General features: G+C 32.2%; 1 protein-coding gene across 3 annotated transcripts in view; it reads left to right on the forward strand.

Annotated features, from left to right (window-relative positions):
- Positions 1-750: 750 nt before the first annotated feature.
- LOC129744044 (neuroligin-4, Y-linked) overlaps positions 751-27,079 on the forward strand; it is a 39,101-nt gene continuing 12,772 nt past the window's right edge. For 2 of the 3 annotated variants that reach the window (XM_055736372.1, XM_055736374.1), the window contains exons 1-3: positions 14,636-14,774; positions 22,695-23,934; positions 24,708-24,919. In XM_055736372.1, the coding sequence (XP_055592347.1) occupies positions 22,847-23,934; positions 24,708-24,919 (1,300 nt within the window). In that variant the 5' untranslated portion in view covers positions 14,636-14,774; positions 22,695-22,846. Of the gene's footprint in view, positions 1,085-14,635; positions 14,775-22,694; positions 23,935-24,707; positions 24,920-27,079 lie in introns of those variants that run through there. The other variant, XM_055736373.1, reaches the window with a different exon arrangement.

Here is a 27,079-nt window from a genome sequence, read left to right on the forward strand (position 1 = left end):
CCAGAGGTTTCAGACATTTTGAGTATTTTTTTTTTCAAGTTTTCGTTGTTTTCTATATCTTTCATCTTATATCTTTTCACTTCTTGACCTATAAATATTCCAAACAATTTTAAAAACTGTTTCACTCATTTTGAACATTCTTCTACTTGAATAACGTTTAAGAAAAAAATATTAAAAATAAACAATTTTTCGCTTAAAAATTCAACAAAATGTATACGAAAACAACCGATTTTTCTTAATAGTAAACAAAAGTGAATCAAATGCCTTAGTTTCAAAATTCTATCAAGAGGAGATATTTCGATATTCATTTTTTTCTATCGAAATGAGTTATAATTCAGTTCTCGTGGAATGTTAAAATATTTCAAATGATATAAAAAAAATTACATGATCATAGCTAAATTATATCATCTTTGCAAATTGGCTCTATTTTTTTACATTTTGTTGAATTTTATAAATTATATAGAAAATTACCTGCATAATAAATATTTTAGCAAGGTTTAAAACGTGATCCTTCTTTGCCGTTTTTGAAAAAAAGCTAATGTGGAGACGCACAATAACTTCATTCGTATAAACTTGATTCATATAAGCTTCTACTGTGTTATTAAAAGCTATGTACATGTAAAAAGCTTTTGCCATTCAACGTTGCTGTTCAGTAGAACACCTCGCAAAAGCTATGATGGGATCAAAACGCATGCGACTGACTGCTCGGCTCTAAGGACGAAACGAACGGGAGAAAACTCTGTTTTACTCTCATTTTACACATGCAGCTTGATTCTTGTTAAATTAGAATTACCTCTTCATACTAAAATTTCAATTCCAATTTGCAGAATTTGAAAATCCACCATGAAAATCACTGGAAATGTGTTTGGATTAACGAGTTTTGAGTTTGTTAACCAAAATTGAATGCCACCTTGTAGGCTGGCTACCATGAGTGATTTTGTGGAACATTTGTGAATAAACCAGCAGAAGAGTGAACACAAAGTAATCTCGATTTACTGCAAAATCTGCTATATTCGTGTGGACACCATCGGCAGCATGCAAATCTATGCCTACTTTGTGAAAATTATTAGTCTATCATAATCGGGTAAGTTTTTAAATAGCTTTAGGAATTTTATTGTACCATTTGAAAAACCCAAGGGGGAAACTTTATTGAGGTCGATATAATAAGTTAAGAAAAAAAATTCTGATGATTCAAAAACACCATCCTTATTCTATTTGCATAGCGCCTCTGGTTGTAGTTGGTCGAAATATCCCCTTACTGCAAAATGTTCATCTTATTGACATTCTATACAAATCATTGTTTTTACCATTAATCTATGATTTTTCTCCAAACAATTGATGCATTGCACTTTCGTTCAACCCAGGGATGAAAATATGGGTTCAGATACTTGTAAGAATTGAATTTTATTTATTTCCTAGCTATGCAATTTTAGTCTCTGTAATTAGCTATAGCTCACTTTGTGCGATTTATCTCTTCCAATAGGAACCCTATCTTTCCATTTTTCTTTTTTCTTATATTTCAACGTTGATCATTTCGATTGGAGAACGCCCAATCTGGTAGAAGACGTAATGAATCAAGCAGTGCATATTTGAATAATATTTAGTAATTTTGATTTAATTTGTAGATGAACTTTCATGCGTATCGCTTACATATCGCTTAAAGTAAATAATCACCATTAAATTATTATATATCTTTATTACCTACACCCACATATAATACGGGACAACATTTTAGGTGATTTTGGAAGATTTTGGCTTCCTGAAACCGAATCTATTGTCTAGCACCTCTTATTTCGGTGATTAGACGTATGGAAAACAAAAACCGATTTCAAATCTATTTTGACCCTCCATTCAATCAAAGACTGAGTTAGATGCAACATGTGTTTACCACAACACTGATTAAATTTTCAATTTTGTGTAATGTAATTTTACTATCTTAAGTCTTTTAAGATAATTTCACGTTATCACCTTTGTAAAACTTCAGCAAAGACTTTAACTGAAACTAGTTAAACGGGTGTTCGGACAATATTTTATATATAAGTTCTTCGCTTCACAGACTGGACTCGAATGAGCCTCTTTATTCAGATCATCACGATCATGCCTTAACACTCTCTCTCGATAGAAAGATATGTCGACTGCATGATGCACTTAAGGGGAAATACTGTTATACAACAATCCTCCTTTCTTTAGAAGGAAAAATAATATTCGATAATTCAGTAATTAGAATCTGACTTGCTATTTCTGAAATACAATTTTCTTGACAGCATTTAACATGCACGATGGAATATTCGAAATCAGCTAGCCTAATCGATCTTATTTTATAAATAATAATAATAGTTAAAAATTTTCAGAATGCATTGAACATGCTACAAAAGAATCAAGAGATTCATTAATATAAATTCGGAAATTGATTTAGTTGTTCTTTTTGAATAGCTGGGACTTGCATCTAGCAGCAGATGGATTTTGATACTGGATTCATGTTTTGTTCTTATTTCTTCTTCTGGTCACTATTGGACTCCGATTAACCATGCACAGCTTCCGTGTTTTCGCCTCCCTAACGTCATCTTGTGGTACATGCGGAACATCAGGAAATCCAGGAAAGTCCTTCTCGTCATCTAGCGAATTCCGTCTACGCTTGCGGTTTGTGTAAGGCATCAGAACCAACGAACTGCGGCGTTTATTTGGTAAAAGTTTTAATTGATTTCTGTGTGCTGATAACAGGTGTCCACCCAACGATATCTGAAAGACATTTTTAGAAATTGGTTTTAGAAATACAGCATCAATCCATCTTTCTACATCAGTTCTTCTGAAATTTTTATAAAGAATCTTATCTCCTTCCACCAAACTAAAAAATGGATCAGGGGCTTCATCCAATATTTCTGGGATTTGACCTGTCGGTTTAGAATGTTTTTCAAGATAGGTTTTGTATTGTTTTTTTGGATTTATCAAATCCAACAGAATTTTAGGCTGAAAGGAGAATAATTTCTCTGAAGGAAATTTGCCATCACTCGACAAACAATTATTCCTATAATTTATCAAGAAAAAATTTATCTGATCTTCAATAGGCAGATTTCTCGTGCTTGGATCCAACAAAAACTTTTTTAAAGTTTCTTTTACGACCCTGACTAAACGCTCTGCTTGGCCGTTACTGGCGGGATTATAAGGAGGGCTCTTAAGAACTTTAACACCTTGCAATTCCAAAAAGTTCACAAATTCTTTACCGTTGAATGGAGGACCTCCATCCGTTACCATAACATCAGGTAGTCCAAAAGTCGCAAAGATCTTAGCTAATTTTTTTAACACTCGTGCACCGTCTGTGCCATGTGACATAAGCTCAACTTCTACCCACTTTGAATAACTGTCCACTACCAGAAGGTACGTTTTTCCACTAAAATGGAAGAAATCGGCGTGAATCCTACTGAAAGGACGGTTAGTAGGGATCCAATATCCTTTCTCTTTTGAGCAAGGAATCACCACAGAAGTTCTGGCACAAATATCACACTGCTTTACAAATCTTTCTATATCTGAACTTATTCCGATCCAATGAACTGTCCTTCTTGCTAACTGCTTCATTCGCACCATACCACTATGATTAGCGTGAAGAAGTTTCAAGACAGATTTGTGCAAACTTTTTGGTATCAACACTCGTTCTCTATACAAAATACAATTTTCTACAACTTCTAATTCAGATTTGCAGGCAAAATAGTTTTTTAAATTCTCTGGAACTTTTTTTGGCCAACCAGTTTTTATGAATTCAGTCAACTGCATAAGAAAATTGTCAATTTTCGTTTCTTTACTGATTTGCGCAAAATCTAGAGGAAAGTCGTTTGAAAAATTCAAACTGTTGATGCCACCATCAAGACCTGTCGGAACAGGTTGGTCTAAAGGAAAGCGGGAACAAAAATCTGCATTTCCCATTTGAGCAGATGGCCTGTACAGAATCTCAAAGTCATAGATTGCTAGTTCTAAAACAAATCTTTGCAGCCTTGTTACAATAAGCGAATTTTTTCCATCCTTCCCGAAAATACCCAGCAAAGGCTTATGGTCTGTGTATACTGTGAAATGTTTCCCAAAAAGAAATTTGTGAAATTTTTTCACAGTACACACCAAGGCAAGTGCTTCCAGGTGAAGGATTGGATACGATCTTTGTGCGGAATTCAGCGAAAATGATGTAAAACATACAGGTTTTTCAACCCCATCAACTACATGGGCTAAGACACCTCCTAGTCCATAAGACGATGCATCAGTGACAACAATTAGATCTTTGCAAGGGTCATAATATTCCAAAATATCAGCTTTAAGTAATGCTTTTTTACTCTCCTCAAATGCATCATTACAGTCTTTAGTCCAAACAAATTCTGTGTTTTTTTGTAAAAGATTATACAAACTTTTCAATTTAGATGACATAAACGGTATAAATTTGTTATAAAAATTAATCAAACCCAAATATGATTTTAATTCTGTAACATTTCTTGGAATATTAGCTTTTACTATTGTTGAAATTTTTTCCGGGGATGGTTTAAGTCCTTCGTCAGTTATTAAATGCCCCAAATAAGGTAACTTATTTACAAAATTTGCATTTTTTCCAACTCACTTTAACATTAGCTAATGAGAGTCTTTCAAGAACTAATTCCAACTTATCGAGGCAATCTTTAAAATCTTTACCTGCAATAAGCAGGTCGTCAAGATAACAGGTAACATTCTTAAGTCCACGTATGATTTGCTCCATTATTCTTTGAAAAATGCTAGCTGACGAAGAAGCACCTTGTGGTAAACGATTGTAGGTAAATAATCCTTTAGGTGTGTTTATAACAACATATTTTCTCGATCTATGAGAAAGTTTTAACTGGGTATAAGCTCCAGCCAAGTCCAAGGAACAGAATATTTTGTTCCCAGCTAGGGATGCGAAAATATCCTGCGCCAGAGGAAGGGGATAAGTATTGGGTATAAGGATTTTATTTATGGAGACCTTACAGTCTATCACCATACGCAAATCACCATCCTTTTTCATAACGGCTATTATAGGCGAAGCCCATTCACTGGCTTCTATAGGGGAAATTACCTTTTGTTTCTCAAGCAACTCCAAATGTTCCAATAACTTGTCCCTAATTTTGTATGGTACTTCATATGGTCGTTTAAAGATGGGCTGAGAATCCTTAACGGTCAAATCTGCTTCATATCCTGAGATGGGTTCAGAAAAATCTTTATTAAATACTTTTGCGAATCTAATTTTTAAATTATTTAATATGTTTTCTACGCTTTCAGTTACGCTAACCTTTCGAATTGCCTGTACATCTTCGAAGCTTCCCCTCCAATTAGGATAGAAGAGATCCATCCAGTCTCGCCCAATGAGTGGAGTAAAATTGTTTGCTGTTTCCAGAATAACCAGTCTCGCAGTTTTTCTAATTCCATTAATTTCCACCCACACGTTCATCTCCCCAAAAATATTCAAGCGCGAACCATTAACAACTACCAACTTCCGATCGCATTTCAAAATCTGTACATTAGAGAACAATTTATTGTAACAATTTTTTCCAACTACAGAAACTGCCGATCCCGTGTCGATTTCCATCAAAAGCGATTTATTATTTACTGCAGCTTTGATTAGACAAGGCTCATTAATCCGGTTTATTGAAGCGATCATTAAACATTCAACGTCCGACTCATCATCATCACTGTTTTTTCGTATTTTCAACCGTTTGTAATATTGTGCAACAGCTTCCATCGTATGTTGGTTGTCCACCAAATTTACCGAGTTTAATTTTCTACAGTTTCGTTTCAAATGACCCTTTACACCACAATGGTTACAAATAGCATTGCTATGTGGACCTTCGCGACCTCGAGAAACAGATCGTTCGCGATTTCCATTCGCTTTACCCGGATACTGAGAATCATCGCGACTACGCGAACCTGATCGATTACGTTTCCAAACCATACCACGCGAATACATACGACCCCTGCTATTGGCTCCTTGATATTCGCGATTGTATTGGTTATTTCTCCAATTACTCTGATCGTAACGTTCGCGTCTACCGAGACGATGTTGAATGGAAAGAACATTGGTGCCGTTACCTTCATTGATAACTCTTGCATTGTTATCAGCCCTTTCGCTACTAATTATTAATCGCTCCACTTCTTCCCTGGTAATGTTTTCTTCCATTAAAAATTTTTGCTGTAATGTTTTATTCCGCAAACCCATAATCAATCTGTCCCTTATAGCATCGTTTTTAAATTCCATGAAATTACATTGCTCGGCTAACAGTTTAACAGCAAGAACAAAGTTCTCACTAGTTTCTGTTACACCCTGAAAACGGTTGTAAAAACGGTAGCGCTGCATAAGTGCAGGATCTACCTTGTCATAATGTTCTTTAAGTCGTTGAGTGATATTCGCATATTCTAAGGTTTCAATGTTGGTATTAGGGAAGAGAACTTTCAACTGATCATATACCAGCTCACCACCGAGTGTGATAAAATATGAACGTTTGTTTTCTGTCGGAACATTGTTCAAGGAGCAAAAAATTTCAAAACGTTCAAGATAGTTGGTAAATGACCTTCCGGGAATGTAACTATCTATAACACCAATCAAGCCGGTTGGTGCCATTATTAGAAATGTCTATAACGCAAAAAAATAAAATAGAAAAAAAATCACTTACTTGAACTTTGATATTACTCACTCCCAAAAAAAAAAAACGTCGATCGACAGCCTCGGCTTATCGCTTTTCAATGATGAGTACACAATCAGCTCACTTCGTAGGCAGCAGTTATGAAGAATATTTCACGACTCACCGTAGCTTTCTGGTGAGTTCTACGTGATGATCTGTGAGTACTACTAGAACTGATCGACGCTACCGATCGTTCACTAAACTCACTTGCTGTTGAAGAAAGAATAGAATACACAATGGATTATATACATGCTCTCCTCGAGTACTCTTCTCCTAAGATGGTCCAGTACAAGGGTACAAAATGGTGATCACTTAGCCACGCTAAACCACACTATAGAAATGATCGTTTTTTTTTTTGTGAACAATGTTAACCTTCTTTCTTTTAACTTTTTTTTAATAGATTCGAAACAAATGTCGCTTTTATGATATCGACACTATAACCCTTTCAGATACCACTTATAAGATACCACTTTTGACACACGTGGTCAAGACTTGCAGCCTCTGACTGTTAAAAAAAACCTTACAGCTTTACAGCTTTTTCATACGACACGCGCAAGTATCGTGCAGGCTCGTCGCCACTTTACTATCTTAAGTCTTTTAAGATAATTTCACGTTATCACCTTTGTAAAACTTCAGCAAAGACTTTAACTGAAACTAGTTAAACGGGTGTTCGGACAATATTTTATATATAAGTTCTTCGCTTCACAGACTGGACTCGAATGAGCCTCTTTATTCAGATCATCACGATCATGCCTTAACACTCTCTCTCGATAGAAAGATATGTCGACTGCATGATGCACTTAAGGGGAAATACTGTTATACAACAGTAATCAAATTATCTTTTAATCATGGCCGTAGGAACGGGGGGTGATTTGGGGGTTAAACCCCCCCCCCCCCCCCCCCCCATGAGTGTCCAAAAAAGCAAGCGAGATATTCTACTCTACACTCAAAATTTTAAATTCATAATCAATTTATGATAATAGAGCAAATATATTCTAGAGTTAATATCTGTACTAAAAAGTAATACAAAAACCTACACATTCACCAATCGATAACGCTCACCGAAGAAGATAGTAATTTGCTATCGAAATATCGGTATCTGAACTTTTCGTTTATTTTTTTTCTAGAGGTTTTATTCAAAAAAATTTAGTTCACCCTTCAGGCTAAAGACCACTTTTCTGAAGTTACTTTTTTTTTAAGGTTTCATTAATGACACTTTACCATCCTTGTAGCATTCGTGTCTTCTCTCAAGTTACAATTCCATGCGAAAACTATTGATGAGTATTTCAAAATGAATAGTCGTATAGTTACAAATATAACTTGTTTAATTTTTTTTTATCCGTGTGTTGTTGGACAAACAATCATAGGTAGAAATTAGTCACCAAACCCCCCCCATTAGTCGGTTCTTCCTACGGCCCTGCTTTTAATGATAACAAAATAATGAGGACATAATTTCTCACATCATAAGCTAGTTTTTTTTAAGTTTTTATATTTCATTTTAAATTAAAAATATCGAACAATAACTGTATGTAAATAATGTATGTTCAATATTTTTGATGCCGTAAAAACTTTACCCAGTATGACGGATTGGCTTAATATCACCTAAACACTGTTTTTGTATACATATTTTTCGGACAATCATAAATTTTTTAAGACAAATATTTTTATAATTCAGATACCTGTCAGGGGTAAGATGAAACAAAATGCAAATCGAAGAGAATCTTGTAAATCTCGTTTCCATATGAGGCCCTTGGAGCCAAAGGGGTATAAGTGCAAAAAAGATTATTTCGAGAAAACACACTTTAAAGTTGTTGTGTTTGGCCATTTTCCATATATTTTTTGAAAAATTGTATTTTGCTTTCGAACGTAAAAGTATTTAAATAAATTCGAAAAATCTGAATAAATCACCAAATATAGTTTTTAATATGAAGAATCGTTTGGCATCATAAACTCAAAATCGACCATTTTGTCACTTATACCCCTTTGGCTTTGAGGGCCTCATATGCTGAAATTTGACTGTTTTGCATCAGGCGTTTGTATACATCCACACATTCATTGTACGATTTCAGCTAGTACTACTTTTTGTAGTATTTTTTACTCCTAAATCTCTATGTTTAGAAAAAAATAGTTTTTACAGGACCAAAAATTAAATCATCGAAAGTCTGTGTAAATTCACCAGCAACGTTCCTAAAAATTTCATTTCAATGCACAATATTCCAATTCAGCAACAAACATGCAGGGTTATGTAGAAGCATGTTTTGAACTTATATTAACGCGCTAGAACTAAATTCGGCTTCCGAAAGACTTCCGATAAAGAAATCAAGTACTAAATGGTCGGAAGTCTGTTGCCAGTTCACCAGCGACGTTTCTTAAATATTTTATTAAGATTAACAATAAATTTTACTTCGGAAGCCGGACTTCCAACCTCCAACAGACTTCCGACAAAGAAAAGTGAAGTGCTAGATTGTCGGGAGTCCGTGTTTTTTGCCAGTTGACCAGCGACGTTTCTAAAAATTTCATTTAAAGTTACAATATTAATCAAATTTTTTGAAACGTCGATAGTGAAATGACAGCAGAACACATACTTCCGACAATCTAGTACATCATTTTCCCAAGGTTGATGATCTTCGTTCAGCATGATTTTTCAACCCCATCCTAGTCACCAACGATTCAACTCCTCAACATAGATATTAGGGGCCGTTCACATACCACGTGGACAACTTAGGGGGAGGGGGGGGGGGGTGGTATGGAAATGTCCACGCTTGTCCACGGAGAGGGGGGGGGGGGGGGTAAGGTTTCGGGTTATGTCCACGTGGACATACTTACTTTCAAAATATTTTCTAAAGGTGAATAAATATTAAGATGATTTAATCAAAATCTTAAAATGGCAAAGCTTTCCAGTTTAAGTTTACACAATTTGTAGCTACTTGAAAGCAAGTGATAAACATGATAATTTAGAAATTAAAATTAATTTTTTTTTTAATTTTTTTTTGTATCAGGAAATCTTTTTCGGTTTTTTTCAAAATCAGCCATTCCTACAACGAAAAGGCCAAAAGTGGTGTATTCTAACTGTCAAATTATAGGTTTAAAAAAAACTATTTAAAATCTGTTAACGTGGACATCCGGGGAGGGCGTAGGGGTTTGCCAAATGTACACGCTTGTCCACGGAGGGGGAGGAGGGGGTCAAAAATCTCATTTCTCTGTCCACGTGGTATCTGAACGGCCCTTAGGTGTGTTCAACGAAACCCAATCCAAATCAATTGAAATGGATTGACAGTTGATCAGCTGTTTTTCCAATCGACTTCGATCGATTTCTATTAGGCTGTTGATTGAACAGCCATTCACTAATACTAACGCGCAGGCGCAGTGTATTCAGATGTAGTTTTCTTTATCAGCTTCGTTCAGAATTCGAAAAGGCGGTTTACTCAAGGCAAATTGTAATGAATCCATCATTTTGGCCATCTCAATGGTCATTCTTTCCCGTATACAAGCTGTCCGAAAAATTTCAGATTAGGATATTTTTGTTGTTCGACTCGAACTATATTGGAATACTTAAAAGGAATTGTGTTTAGAATAATGAACAATTTTCAAGGACAAGAAAGGCACAAAGGCGAAAAATTTTGCTATTGGAAAATATTAATTATTTCTAAAACATGCAATCGTGATATTATAAAATAGAATACAGTGGATCAATTTTATATTTTATTTGACATTTTATCGTATTTCACAAGATTTTTCCCCATTTCTTCGGTGGGGGTTGATTGTCACTTCCTATTTGATTATTATAATAATTATAATTCTTGTGCAACTGTAGCTAGCGCACCGACTGCTACCGACACCAACGCAGCAACACAAAAACAGCATAAACCTTTACTACCAGCACCGCACCACCGACACAACACGAACTCTCCTGACACCACTTTCATTTTCATAACATTTGCGCTTGTTCACGAGCAGCTGCAGCAACTGATCCGACTGACACCCATCACACCACAATAACACTGCACCACCGGCCCAGCACCACTGGCACAGCACCACCGACGCTCCACCGATTGACTGCACTTTCATTTGCACTGCAGTTAGGCAAAAACAAGCTTCGAGCCAGACATTTTCATAGGGCAATATAACAAAAGTGTTACGAAATTCCCGCATCGATTTGCTCGAAACTCGTAAAATTTAGACCCTTCAAAGCTGACTAGGTTTTTGTTATTTTGTTTTGTTTATAGAACACCTCGAAGATATTATCAGAAGTTTCTTCAGGAAATGTCTAGGAGCCTAGGAGGTGTTGGTCGATTCGAATGAAATTATTTTTAGAATATTCTGTAGCCATGCGAATCGGTTTATATCGAAAAAAATAAACAAAAAGTCGCCTCAATTGTCCATAATAATTAAATTTTTAATAATTTGAATCAAATAAAAGTCATGGCATCCATTTTTTTTAGATTTGTTTTCCTTTGGGGGTGTGTTTTTCGTCTCCAAGGTCGAGGTGTCGCGAGCCAACATCGCGAAAAAATAGTAACCATGGCATATCATACTCATTAGTGGGAACATTTGGGCGCGTATTTCTCAACCAAGCATATTTTCAATGCACATGATGGCGCTTCAATCCCCTAGCAACTTGACGTTTCCCATACAAATCGCGTGTGCAAGGAATATTTAAATAAGGTAGCCATATTGGATTTTTTGTGACGTCAAAAAAAACGATTGTATCGAAAATTTATGTGAGAATGGTAGGAATTTCAAAGAGAAACACGTTTTAGAACGAAATCGAATTCAAATTTCATTTTGATTTTGTTGTAAGGCCTCTATTTCACTATGTTATGAAGTTTTTTGGTCCTTTGAAGATTGCATAATGCTTTTTTTCCTAATTTATTAATGAATGCAATGTCGCTTTGAAGCTAAAACGTGCATAAATGAAGAAAATATCAGCTTCGAAAAGTCTAGCTGGTAGATATTGAGTGTTCAACTGATTGTAATGATTTTAATCCAACCGGTTTAACATATTAAATTCTTAAGTAGAACAATTAACATCAATTCATGATTGTTAACTCAGTTTACTAAAATGCCAATTAAAGTTTGTGGTTTTGCATAAAAAATTGTGTTTTGATCATTTTATTGTAATGAGGAGCTCAAACTGCACTTACTTGAACATTTTCATGGAAAACTTCGAACTAATTTTAAAGTTTTACAAATTTCAGTGGTGAAAATCCACAATTTTTTCGAACTTCGATGGCCTTTTTTAAAGAAAAATTAATCGGAAATGCAACTTTTTTTGCATCCATCTTGAAGAGCAAGAATCCTTCTACAATAACATGTTTTCAAAGTGGAAAATTTCCAGCAGATTCTTCGAATTATCATCGAAAAAGAAAAGTTTCCTAGTTAATTAACAAATTTTTGGTGATTGTACCTCAGCCTGTACCAATACTAGAGCCAATAATTTCTAAAATTAAAGGAAATTGCCAATCTTATGATTTCGTACAGATGTGTATAGATTGAGTATTTTTATTGTTTTCTTCTATTTGACAGAATAAAAAAAGAAACTGCATGGTGTAGGAAATCAATGTACGACTTCAGAAGAAAAAATATTCATATTATTCAGTGTTATAACAATATTCACTCCCCTATTTGACTTTTTCAAATTTGTCATTCCATTATAATTCAAAATGTAATAAATAATTAAGAAGCTCAGATTTTGAAACAAATTCAAAATTTATCACAATTTGCTCATGTAAATTTAGGCATATGAGGAATATTAGTGACAATTAAAAAAATGTCCTTATATTTCATGACCTAGTTCAAATGTTAAGTAGATAAATGGTAAGCAAATTCACTCTAAGTAATTCATAAGAAGTCGATTGGTATAATTCGGTCCAGGGAATTGCAAGTTACAGCTGCTTGAGTTTGGTAGACCGACTTTTCTTAAATCTTGAGCCTTTAAGTGATAAGCAAACTTTTTCGTTAAACACCCCCACGGAGTGGAAAATTTTTGAAAATTCAAAAGCACATCAATTAGGGGAAGTTCAAAGTTTTTATAGAAATTCAGCATTTACGGGTATTTTGTAACGGTTTTTTGCCGCTTGGGGAGGGAAGGTGATCACCACGACAACGACAACGACAACGACAACAAAATAAAAAAATAAAGCTAATCAACTTTGTAGGTCACATTATACGGTTCCCCAGATCATCGATTGACATATTCGGTTTTGTCTTAAAGAATTTTATACCAGGAAGATGATGGCTTTTGTCGGGAAATTTTGTAAGAAACTCTAGCAATATTTGTTCTCTTGCACTGGAAACGTTCATATCCTTTACCGAATCTTCATTTTTTCTAAGATCCGTAATCGAATTTAGATGACAAATCTACAGACAAATATACGATGTACTGCCATCTAAAAAATGTGATGTAGATACATTATATTTTATTCTATAGTTTTCATAAATTTTCACAAAAAATAACGTTCTTGCTTCGCATCATATTCTTCGCATTATTTCTAATACTAATATACTGGGCAAAAGCCCTATGGTCGGATTTTTGACGAATATAAATATTTCCATTTTCACGTTCATAAGAACTGTAAATGCACCTTAAAAGCAGCGCGAAGCAGCACGGCTGGACTCAAAGCAATTTTAATGATTAAGAATGATGTTTTTTTCGTTTAAGAATATCATTATTATTCTACACTATCCACCAAGCTGTTGCCAATCAACCTGTATCTAAAAATCCTTCGTCGTCACGTCACAATTTAAACCTAATTTTTCTATAACTTCTTGTTTTTTTTATTCAAACAGTGTAAGAGAAGTTTGTTTGCTGTAAATCTCTAGAATAAAGTTGTTTTTGCTAAAATATGTGGAAGACGAGAAATTTGGCTTATATAAATTTTTTAACTGATTTTCTCGCCCGTCGTCACGCCACGCTTGTCTTTCTTGAACCGCAAGACGAATTTGGAAGTTGATAATCTTTAAGAATTGTTTGTTGGGGTTCTTCGGCTAAAATTGAAAGGTAATATGTGCAAAAACCTCCGGTCAAAAAGTCGTCACGTCACGCTGGGAAAAAATGATAGCATCCAGCAGTATCAGTAGGTATAAGAATGCATCCTTTTGGGCCTGTATTAGGGTCAGTGACCCTCCTGCCAGAAGATTATTTCCCCATACTCTAAATGGAAAGGAAAAATAAATAAAAACAAAACGATGATCCGACGTGCGTGTTGACTGCACAGATGCATCTAGGGAAACATTAGCATTTATTTTGGCAGCAATAGAAAAAATATGAAAACAGTAGTTTAACCAACATTGCTTAAAAATTATTGAAAAGAACCAACTACGATAACCACATCCAAGATCTATGTTTTTCATTTATTCTTTTTAAACAGACGGAATCTTGGAATTGCATAATCTTTTCAACAGTGCCAGTTGTTTCGTATGAGTTAAAAAGTTCAAATGCCAAGTATATTTAGTTTCGAAAATGGATGTAAATAAATACACGTTGGCATGCTTGCTGATATTTAAGCTTATTTTATTTTGAAAAAATATTATTTAGTTTTGTGTAAAAATGATTTTGTACAAGGACAATCACTGGCATGTGTTTTAACGAAATTACTAAGTGCGATTATGTGGATCATTCGCATTTTATACAATTTTCGTAGTCTGCTGAACATATAAGTTATGTCTAAGAAAGTCAACTATGATTTATTGTTTTGAATGTGTTCTTGTTGTCCTCGCAAATCATTATGCAATCTATCCCGTGAACGAACATGTCATATCACACGATAAATAATAAATTTGAAGAAAAACCCATCTGGTTGGCAAACGCCTTGGTTCACGTATTGAAAACTGTTTGTTTTTATTCAATGGGAAATGAAACCTTTTCACCTCAGGTCTATTCATGGGGAAAAGGATTTTTTTTATCGTCCATTCATACGAACGTCTATAAATGGAGCTTAAAAATGGAGCTTGAGTTTAAGTATGCTTCCAAAACTCAAAACAGCTACATCATGTTCGTGATGACATTGTGCATTATGGACCCAAGAAAAAGAAAGTCAAAGAATTGGTACCATTTTAGAAATATATTTTCAAGTTAATAATTTGTTAGTTATCATCTTGGTGAACTTATTGGTAAGTAGTAGTTTAACAAATTATGTATCACCATTGTTAAAAAAAATCAAAACATTTTTACAATCGAGATATTTTTTGTACTACTTAAAAATGAGACAGTGTGGATAAAAGAATACAAAACTAGAAAAATTCAGCTTGTTCAGCTGAAAAACGTTGAAATTATTCTTCATGCTTTTGAAGCTTTCAATAACATTTATTGAAGGTACATAACAATTTTTTTTTCTGGGAACCACTAAAATTTTGCTGGTTTTTGTCCCGCTGGTATTTCAACCAAATTTTCAGCAATATGAAAAAAAAAGTATATATATATATATATATATACAACACAGAATTTCGTTTTGTAACTGTCTAAAAAAGCGGTGATTACTTAACTTATCGCGTGCGCTTTATTACATCATACTAGCTGATCCCGTACGAACTACGTTTCGCTTATAACAGTAAAAATGTGATCAGATTAGATGTTATTGTTTGAACCAAATAAAATCGCGATATTCCTTACACTGAAGAATGATACCTTTGCTTTGATAAGATAAGAACCCAACTTCATAAACGATATAACGGTTTCTCTTCGAATCCCATTATTCAATTTTCAGGTTGACCCGTTGAATTTTCACGACAAAGTCGCGAAAACGGCGGATGGTTCAAACAGGGCTGGTAGCGGTTTGACAATGAAAAAGTAGGGACTTTAGTGACCAAAATTTGAAAAAAAGTGACTAAATAGTGACTTTGAGGACCGAAAAAAGTGACCAAATTGTGACTATGTAGAACGAAAAAAGTAACTTTGAAGTACAAAAAATGTAGGGGGGGGGAGGGGTTTCGAAATTCAAATTTAGATAAAAATAATAACAATACAACAAATAAAAAATTGAAAAGGAAAAGGTTTTCTTACACCGTTTGTCACTCATGTTCAACAAACAAACTAAAAAAAATACTGATAAACAAAATTTTGGAAACATACTACAATGAATGTTTCAAATTTTCGATAAGTCAAGAAAGTAAGAAATAAATAAGTTTCAAAAGAATTTCTTAGCAAATTTAAAAAAAAAACTGAATTCTAAAATAAATGTCCAATCTTGTACAAAACTTACCATGAATAGATGTTAGGAAAATGATAATAATTGTTAATTTTTATTCATCTAAATTTGGAATTCTTTTCCTCATTTTCAACTGGATGTTTATTTTTAAAGTTGCTACTTAGAACAATTTTTCAAACTTTTTAGATTAATTTAAAAATCATGATCGATCCAAGAAACATGAACAAAATATTAATAAAAAGTTTTTAAATTTTCAATCGCAGGTTTTAAGGCTTTAAATTACAAGCTCTGAGTATTTTGTCTCTTTTGATTAAAATATTGGGTCCTGAAAGAACAGAAGGTTGAAATTATGTTTTATTATTAAAAATTGGGAGTTAAAGGCTTATGGTTGAAGAACACGAAAAGTCAGAATTTAAAAACAAGGAAACAATATTTAAAAATATGTCTTAAAAATTTAAAAAGTTTGATTAAAAAAAAATCGGCAAGTTGATTATAGAATTGAAAAAAAACTGTACAGTAAAATTCGGTAAATTTATTTGAAGATTGAAAAAACAATATGGAAATAAAAAAGATAAGTTTTTAAAAACATTTCAGGAAGAGTTTTTTCAATAAACATGTTTCACTATAACCATTTTGGTGCTTTTTTTTTTTTTTTAATTATTGATTTGGTAAATAGTGTCCTAAACTAGAAATTTTGTCAAATTCGGCCGAAAACATTTAGTTTTGGTGATAAAGAGTTTTTACTAGTAAAATCAATCATTGATAGATAACTGATTATGGAAAAATATCATTACAAGTATTTTTGACATCACAGCAGAAAGTGTAAAAAAACCTGATTCTATTTAAAGCTCATCAATTGATTCAATGATTTTGATTTGAGTTTTTGTAAAAAAAAAGTGCAGAAACTTCTCTAAAGATTTTCAATTATTTTCAAAAGTCATTTCAATAACAAAAGCTGATAGAAATATTGCATACATATTTAGATTCGGGGAACCCAAATTAGTTGAAATTACCGTTAAAATTCATTGCACCTAAGGAAAATGTAAATTTTGTGGCCTTGTGTAAATTTTTAAACCCCCCTTCCCAAAAAACACGAAATAAATTTGAGTATGAAATTGTTTTTTTAAAGAATATTTCATATCAACATAAGATTTGTTATGACATAAAAGATTTAAAAAAAAATGGTTCGTTTCAATCTTAAACTTAGTTACACTTCTCAATTAAAAACCCATTCTAAAGACGAGATACGGTTTTTGTATATCAAGTTTTGAGTTCCAATACAAAAGGTTGATTGAACTAAAAAATAAAATCTACAATCAAAGTTAGTTTTAATTCATGAACGTCAAATAATGTCGTAGATCGAAATGTCTCAAGCCAAGGGTGATTCATGCCGAAATTCCGCCGGAGGCAAAAAATTTCTAACTGACTGATCAAGTAATTAACCGTTACTACCGTCAATATTAACACGCGCAATTCAAATTACTCTTTCATTGGTTTATTTTCGGTGAAAAAAGTGACTTTCTATGATAAAAGTGACCATTTTTCGGAAAATAGTGACTTTAGTGACCAAATGATGAAAAAAGTGACTTTTTAGTGACTGACCCAAAAAAAGTGACCAAGTCACTAAATGTGACTCGCTACCAGCCCTGTTCAAAAGAATGATCCCTTTTCGTTTTACAATAGTCCAAAATTAAACACATAAAATCATATTGATTTTATCATTACATTTCTGTGCATAAATTTTAAAATTGATTCAATGCATTTTGACGCCATTTTAAACAGTTAATATAGATGGCGAATAAAGAATAAGAGATAAGTCGTCCCTTTAAACCGTAGTGTGCAAATATTCACACTGATCGAAAATATCAAAAGCAGTTTATATGGACGACCCAGTTTAACGATTCTCGATTGTCCGCCCTTTAAAAGCCCGGTGTGGAATATTGCATGACAATCAGAGCAAGGTATCGTAAATATAGAAAAAACATGGATCAGAGCCCCTTTTGTCGACTCTTAACACAAAATGATTGATGTCTAAAATTGATTGCTATCCTGAGGGTAAATTTTCATTTCATTCCAATGCATTAGAACGTAAATATTAAAAAAAAACAGTGAAAAGTTTATAAGGGCGACCCCTTTTGTCAACCTGTGACCCGAATTTCATACCTGAAATAAACTGCCCGTTTCTCAAAAAAATTAGCCCCTTTATTTATGCAGCATCATTGTCCATCTTTCGATTTTTATTGATGTTCGTCCTTAACACACGAACTGTCTTAGTTTAACAATTACTAGCATTTGTAAATATTTTGAAGATGTTTTGTATCCTTTATGATCAAGAAAACTCGCTAAAACCGTCAAAATAGAGACTGATCAATGTTACCCCAAAGCATCAAATTCTAAACAAAGACGAAATCGATTTATAAATCAAATTTGAAGTAGTCCAATAAATTTCCGCAAACATGTCCAACTTTTCAAGATCAGAATGCTAAATATAGCTAAATTGTATTGGATGAAGGACAGAAAATTTAAAAAAAATGTGTAAACATCAAGCCTATATAAAGCCGTCCACACTTACCCCAGGTAGAGTTTGGAGACAAAATTTTAGTTTTTTGTGAATAAATTGTTTTTTCTCTATTTCTGCAACATAAAAATATGTGTAAATATAGAAACTCAACATAGTTTGTTAATCTCATAAATATTTATAATACGACTAGCAAACCCGGTAAACTTCGTCTTACCATGTTCAACTTGGCGTCCATTTTCAATTTTTCCTAGTTTTCTTTACATTTCCCTTCTTTCCCTTTACTCGAAATGTCCCGCTCAATTCTATCAAAATTAAACAAAAGAATTTAAACTCAACGGGTCTTTTAAAATCCAATTTTTTGTAAGTTGTTCAATAAATAACTGTATGTTGATAATATGTATGTTTTATTTGCTGAATTCCATTCAGTAGATTTATTCCGTTTTGTTATATTGTTTTTAATATCGGGACAATTTTTTTAACGCAGGGCTTTCAGCTCCCAATTAGCTTTGGATCGTGTAGTTTTTTTAGAGCTGAAGAATTAAAAAACATAAGAAAAGATTTTTTACTAACCATTTTCAAACAGCTTTTTATTCACCTTCCTCATCCTTCGAAGCAGTTTGAATTAAAATCCATATAGTCACCAAAATCATTTCCAAAAAGATTCGTCTGATACTTAAGTTATAGACTTTGCACATTTCAACACCGAACAGCACTTGTCATGGCATTAAATGGCGATTTTGTGTATTGAAAATTCCTTTTTTTATTCAAGCAAAAAATGCAAATTAATTCCTTTGAACTTTTACCCAATGAATAAAGGAAACGATTGGTTTTGAAAAAAGAAAAACATATGTTTAGATATATAAACCCATTATTTTAAAGATTTTAATTGAAGCAGTTCTGATTTCAAAATTTCCTGCACATTGTTGGTGGTGATCTGCGATTTCATTAAGGATTATGTTATATTTTTAAGATTTGATAACATTTAATTGAAAAGCAGATTTTTTTTACATTATATAGATCGATAAGCAATAATCTGTTCAGGCTTCGATGGATTCATAGGTTCATTTTGTTTCCTGGAAATTATCATACAAACAAAACATTAATAAAAATTATGTGTCTTTTTTACTGTAAATCTTAATTTTCAAAAATGGAACACCGGTCAAATCCCAATCACCACAGTTCAACTTTCTTTCTATGGAAAAAGTAATATTTTCAAAAAAAATATTAGTTATGTTGACAAAAAGAAATATCGAAGTATATATTTATCCCATTTATTGGGGCAAGTGAAAACACATAGGTCTTTTTCAGATGCGTCAGTGAAAAGGTTTTAAAATGAATGTAATACTTGTTCTTGTTTGTCTGTTTTATCAACTTTCATTGCTATATCCTAAGTTTTTCTCCGGAATAAATTAATGCTTGGTACTTCAATTTAACTGAATGCTGTTCAACCAAAAGACCTTGATTTACCTTTTTAATAATTTTGAATATCCGCTTCAGATTCAACACTCGGGATATCCTTTCTGGCCATTTTGGAGATAAAATTCTTAAATTGTAGATGTTTCATAGCTAAATGGCGCGTTTTCACTTATTCCACCTAAGAAATTACAGGAATTAATATTATTTTTAAACACTTTCAGGTCATATTGAAAGTTCATCATAAAAATATGCTGCCCCTGGAACATCAATCACAAAAAAACTTTTCAACAAAAAAGTGAATCAAACGTCTCTTCTATATAGCCAAAATATGTAAAAGAAAAACACACTTTTCATGTTAAATTTGTACTGGAATTGTGTGTAAACAAACAGTAAACGTGTAAGCAGTTTTTTTGGTGAATGATTTTAAAAAAGAGTTAAGTTTATTTAATCAAATTTTTTTTTGGGCCCAACAATTTTTAGATGAAGAAATAATGTCACATTTTTTGTAAAAGTTGATAGTTTGCACTTGCTCAAGTCTACTTTCTAAATTAAAAATTCTTCCAAAAAATGCATATCCTCACTTTTTGTTATTAAAAAGTAGATTATTTTATTGATAACTTCAATTTACGTTTGCAAAAAATCAAATAGTTCATTCGGCCTTTTAAAACTTCAATCCTATCTAATCTATTTCAAAGAACAGACTCTTGTTGAGAGGACGAATGACCAAGTTGGTTAAAATCCTCTATAAATAAACAAAATAGAATAGAATAAACTCTTGTTCAGTTAATGTATCTTGCGTTCTAGGCGTATTGGATTATACGAAATTGATTGTAAAGCTTCCCAATTTCTTATTTTCAAACGTCAGCAAAGTGTCATAACATTATTTCATATTTATCTTTACCAAATTCATATTTTTTGGACAACAATTTACTATTTCAATTAACACGAATTAAAAATGGTTTTAATATTTGAAATCGTTTACATAGTTTTGATTCGATCGATAAAATATCAATCCGTGTCACATCTAGGCGTTATATATTACCATGTGCCGTGTACAAATAAGCAAGAAAAAAAAACACATCTAGGTTGCATATCGGCCCCACGTGCATAAGAAATATACTTGGTTGAGAAATAGGCGCCTAATTTTCAAATTTTTCCAGCGATCAATGAACAGTATGCTTTGGTTACTATTATCTTGCAACGACGTTTGCTAGCGACGCACAGTGGTTCAAATCCTCAAAAAGCCGGAAAAAAGCCCATTTTTCAAGTCAGCAACAACCAAATTTTTTGTATTGGAATCGAATCTCCAATATTCTAGGAACGTTATGATGTATTCAGATATTTTTTAGGACCTTTTATACACCTTCTATGAAACAAACATGAACGACAACTTTAACACAAGAATAAAAAATTGGATTTTTTATTCTCAGCCCAAAACAACTTAAAAAAGCATATCAATTTTTAAAAATTTATAAATGTTTATACCGAAGTGATGTATTATAATCTTATTCACAGTTTGAAGATAAAAAAGTTCCTTAATATCAAGAACTAATAAAGTTTCGCTTGATTGAAAGCCCAAAATTAGATAATAAATTTTTTTCGATTTACCCTATTTACTTTTCGGCAGCAAAATTAAAGCTTGCGCTGCCGATCGCCGTGGTAAATTATACACCGTTGGATAGGTGGAAGTCTCATCAAAAACATATCTTAAAATCAGCTGCTAGTTTTTGCTATATTTTGGATACGATATCATTGAGTGGAACGCTGTTTGGTTTAAAAATGCAAATTTTAAAGTATTTAGACAGAGTAAACAAAGCATTGTTTGCTTCGATACATATGCAAATTCACCTTAAAACATCAGTTTTAATATTTGTCCAACCAACCTACAGGAATTTAGGAGCCCAAACTTAATTTTAACAAAAATATTCATAGTTAATTGAAAAATATTCAATTTCCCAGTATAAAGCTCAAACCCCGTTTAAGCAATTATTGAAAAAATAACAAATTTTGGAAAAAAATCTAATTTATTATTTTTTCAAACTTTTCGCCTATAATCTTTAACAAAATAGCTTTTTAATAATTTTTTCCCACTTTTTCTGATTTCGAACCACTGTGCGACGCCCGCCCATGGAGATGAAAAACAAACCCCTCGAAGAAAAGAAAATCTCTAAAAATGGATGCCTGACTTTTCAATTTCAGATTTTGGCAAAACAAATATTATATGTTTTATTCGATCAGCAAAATGTCAACCTGAGTCACATCTAGGCGTCATCATAACCATGTGCTGTAGAAATGAGCTAGGAATCAAGAACAAAAAAAAATCACATCAAGGCTTCATATCGCCACCACTTGCATTGAAAATATGCTTGGTTGAGAAATACGCGCCAAAATATTCTCACTGATCAGTATGCTATGCCATGGTTACTATCTTCTAACGACGTCTGCTCGCGACGCCTCGACCTTGGAGACGAAAAACAAACCGCTCAAAGGAAAAAAAATCTCGAAAAAATGGAAGCCATGACTTTTATTTAATTGAAAAAACTACAAACTTAATTATTACGGACAATTGATGCGACTTTGTGTTGATTTTATTCGATATAAACCGATTCGCATGGCTAGAGAATATTCTAAAAATAATTTCATTCGAATCGTTTGGGTCGTTTTGGAGGAGTAGTACTACAAACACCGTTACAAGAGAATTTTATATAATAGATAGAAAATGTGATACATTTCGGGTTCAATGACATCAGGTGGATGTGAATAGTCAATCAAGCTAAATATAATTTTTGTGAGTTCATGTTCACCTGAGACGTGAATCATGCTTCGTAATTAAAATTAAACCTGTATTGAGTCAAACTGAATAAACATTCTTGAGAGTCACTAAATTATTTGTAACCTGAGTTCGACTTAATAATTTGCTACTAATCGTGAATTTTACTTTCTTTACAGGATCGTTCACCCGAAAGAAGTGAAATTAAGCATAAAACCATTGAATTCGCATCACGAAGTCAGAAAAAATTGTAAACCCTGCATCAGCACAACAAAATCATTGGTGCCTTCGTTTCCAGCTATCCGAAAACCATGAAAAGGCTCTACACAGCATGCCAAAAACTTCAACGATGTACGACGTCTTGCAAAATGAAGCAATGAAAAATAATGAAACAGTTGCCAAAAATATAGACTGCCAATGTACAAGGCTGTTTAGTTCTACACAAAAAGCCACAAATGGAACAAGTCTGTTTATGAAGCTATATCTGTCATATTTCATAATTGATGTTTTATTAGCTACTATCCTTTTCTACGCTTGTCCGGATGAAAAACGTTATCACTTAATGATTTTTGATGTATACTGTTTAACCAATAGAAATGTAAAATTAACAACAAAACTTTTTGTTCTCAACACATTTATCAAAAGAAGGAGTTTAATTTTTTTTGGAGCTTGGCAAAGTAGTACGACACTTTTAGACTATAAGAGTTTCCAACTATCTTTAGTTCAATCGAACAAATCAGTTCATGGAAAAATGAATTACTTTGTGAAAAAACATAGTGAATCCTCATGTTATTGCTCCAACAGTACACCTGTAAGTATAGAATATTTTTGTTCTATATATACAAAGCGTTATGTTGATTGTAAAAAAGGAATTGATTACATTTATAAGGAAACTAAAACTAAATTTTTGAGACATCAGTGGCGAAAGTTTAGGAAAAAACTTTTGATTATAGATAACAAGATCGATCAAAAGGGAAAACAATTATCAATAAGATTGAATGGAGCATTTCTAATGCTGAATAGTTTAATTATTTCGAAAGATTTTCTTTTCACGTTAGTACAAATGTATGCGAAATCAAAACTATGGATAATTCTCTGTATAAATAATTTAATGTCACGGCATTCACAAAATTTCCAAAAGTCGTTAAAGATAAGATATCTTAGCTTATTAACCAATAGAATGGTATCTAGGCGGATCAGTCTTAACGTGCATTGTTCAAAACATGTGCACATTTGTGTTCTAGCGGTACTTATTTTTGCTCAGATCGATACATTACACGGCTATCAGTATATAAAATATAGTTCTAATATAATCAAAACAAAATATGGTCCATTGAGAGGAATCGTTGTTAAATCGAACCCCGTTGTCGAGGCTTTCCTTGGAGTCCCTTATGCATCACCGCCTGTGGGTAGTTTACGGTAAGTTTAAATAAAAAATATTAATATCCAAAACATTTTTTACACTACAAGTAGCGTGGACGATCAAGTATTCTACATTCTATGGAATTTCGGTCTAATGTTGAATGTTGATATAGAAATTAGATTTTTCTGGTTTACCTGAAGTGTAAACACTAACCTTGTTCCATCTTTAATCAAGTTTGATCAGCCCCACACAGCATAGGTTTTGAAAAAAAAAAATAGAATTCTGATTGGTACATTTATAATAAGTATTCTAATATGGATTTAGAACTTCGATCCCGAATTAGAATTTTTCTTCTTAGTTTTTTTTTTTCATCTACAAAATTGCTAATGCTTTTATTTTCCCTTAAGCCGGATGACATATTTAGTAAAAGCGAATTGGCGAACGCGACCCATGCAAACTCGAGCGGCGGAACAATTTGACATCTGCTTCGCCGCTTCAGTATGTCAGCTAAAAGCAATTTCAATGGTAACTGAAAGGGAACCAGTTATGCACCACGTTCGCATTTGCGTGCACTATGCCATCGGCCTTAGTTAGTTCATCCACCGAATAAACATCAATGTCATGGAGGTTGTCTTGAGAGGAACTTAAATTTCAAGTCCAGTTCAAGAACTTCAAGCCTGCATAACATGAATTAATGTTTAGCTTTCAACTTACCAAATCAAAGTATTATCTACCTTTTCAGTTACCTTTTGATTAATGCAAACTTAATCGTTCAGTTTAAAAAAAAAGAATCTTATGAAGACTATCTAAAATTTTGACTTATTTCCAGATATATGCCACCCGTAACGCCATCCACCTGGAAAACAATTCGTTTAGCCGACTCGTTTTCTCCCGTTTGTCCCCAATTGCCACCAAACAAACGATCAAATCATTTATTTGAAGTACCACAAGAAAGGTTGCATAGTTTTCGTCGACTTTTGCCGCTTTTAATGAATCAATCAGAAGACTGCCTTTATCTCAACCTTTATGTTCCTCGTTCAGGTGAGCAAACGTTTAAAATGTGAAATTAAAATAAAATGTATTTTGTATCATTTCACTGGTTTTTTGTCAATTTGGATATTTTATCATTTGATCTTTTAATTTACCATTTTATTCATTCTAATTATTTTTATTGTTTTTTTCTGTTATTTTTAGTAATTTTTTTGCCATTTCAAGCTCCTTTTTGTAATTTGTTTCAATCAATCGTTTTTTTGTAATTTTTGCTATTTTTATAATTTTTATATTTTTTGTATTTTTCTTCACTTTTCTATATATTGTAATTTTGGTTATTTTTGTCCTATCCTTAAGTTTTGTAATTTGTATTGTACTTTGTAGTTTTAGCCTTTTTGTATTTTTTTTCATTTTGCCAATTAGTCATTTTAGTAATTTTTTTTGTGACTTTTATCATTTAAGTAATTTTTGTAATTTTAGTCATTCGATTTTCAAAATTTTTGTTTGTTTTATGATTTTTGTCCGTTTTACTGTTTTTTTTTTGTAATTTTAGTGATTTTTATCATTATGTTATATTTGTAATTTTTGCAATTTTGTAATTTAGTCATTTTCTTTAATTTTTATAATTTTTTTTTAACTTTTATCATTTTGATCATTTTAACATTTTTGTGATTTTTGTCATTTCTGTGTAATTTTTTGTTATTTGAGTCATTTTAACTCATTGGTCATTTTTATAATTAAAGTTATTTTTGTGATTTTTTTTGGAATTTTTGTTGTCATTTATGTGATTTTTGAGATTTTTGTGGTGATTATCTTTTTCGATGATCATTTCTTTTTATTTGTGGTAAATATATTTCTTTTTTCAAATTTTTGTTATTTGTGTCATTGTGTACATTTTGTATTTTTTGTTATTTTTGACATTTACGAAACTTTTTTAAAATTTTTGCCGTTTGTGTAATTTTTTTTAAAATTTCTGGCTTTTGTATCATTTTTGTAATTTTTTAAACTTTGTTATTTTTTTTTATTGTTGGTATTTTTTTTCATTTTTGTCTTTTTGTGATTAGCTATTTTTGTAAACTAAGTTATTTTTGGATGTGTTATATTTGTTGTCCTTTATGTAATTTTGGCCATTTTTGTGAATTTCGTGATTTATGTCAATTTTTCTGATTTTTTATCATTTTTGTATGTTCTGTTATTTTAGCCTTTCAGTCATTTTCGTCATTTTGTCACTTTTATCAATAGGTTATTTTTGTGATTTTTGTTATTTTTTTAATTTAAGTAATTTAAGTAATTTATTGTAATTTCTATCATTTTGAATGTGTTGTAATTTTTGTCCTGTTTGTCAGTTTTGAATTTTTTGTTATGTTTGTCAATTTTTTTTGTAATTTAAGTCATCTTTTTGATTTTGACAATTTACGTCATTTTTGTAAGTTTCGTGGTTATTGTCATTTTTATTTTTTTAAGTATTTTTTGTTTAGTTTATAAAATTTTGATGATTTTTCATTTTTGTAATTTGTATCATTTTTTAAATTTAAATATGCTTGGAATATTTGTGTTTTTTTGTAATACTTGTCATTTTTGTGTTTTTTATGCTTTTTCATTTTTGGTATTTATTCATTGATTTCACCTTTTCATTTGTGTAATTTTGGTTATTTTTACAATTTTTGTTTTTGTGTCATTTTAGTATTTTTGGCGTTTTTGTGATTTTTGTTATTTGGGTCATTTTTGTGACTTTTATCAGTTTTGTGTTTTTTGCAATTTTTGTCATTTTGTCACTTTTATCATTAAATCATTTGAGTCACTTTTACCAATCTTTGTGATTCTAATCATTTTTATTATTTTTCTCATGTTGCCATGTTAACTGTGTATGTTGTGATATAGCAATATTGTCGTGATAATATTTATCTTTTTTGGAAAAAAAATTGACTTGAGGCAGATCGAGATGAAGGAGGTCGTTTATGTTGTTTGTTCCATGTTTTGTGCAATTTTTTCTCGATTTAAATATGGGATTAAAATGAAAATTCATTATCGAGGGTCTTATGGAAATATAAAACGATCCTTGATTTTGAATTCGGATTTGAAGGGCTGCAAGCGAACCGGAGTTAATTATAATTATGGTACTTATTTTGACCTAAATTTAAAAACGATGCTCTCCTGATCTGTTGAAATTCAAATGAAAAACTCTTCGCAGTAGATACCAGAGAAAAGCCA

This window comes from Uranotaenia lowii, chromosome 2 (genome assembly GCF_029784155.1).
Source record: "Uranotaenia lowii strain MFRU-FL chromosome 2, ASM2978415v1, whole genome shotgun sequence".
NCBI lineage: Eukaryota > Metazoa > Arthropoda > Insecta > Diptera > Culicidae > Uranotaenia > Uranotaenia lowii.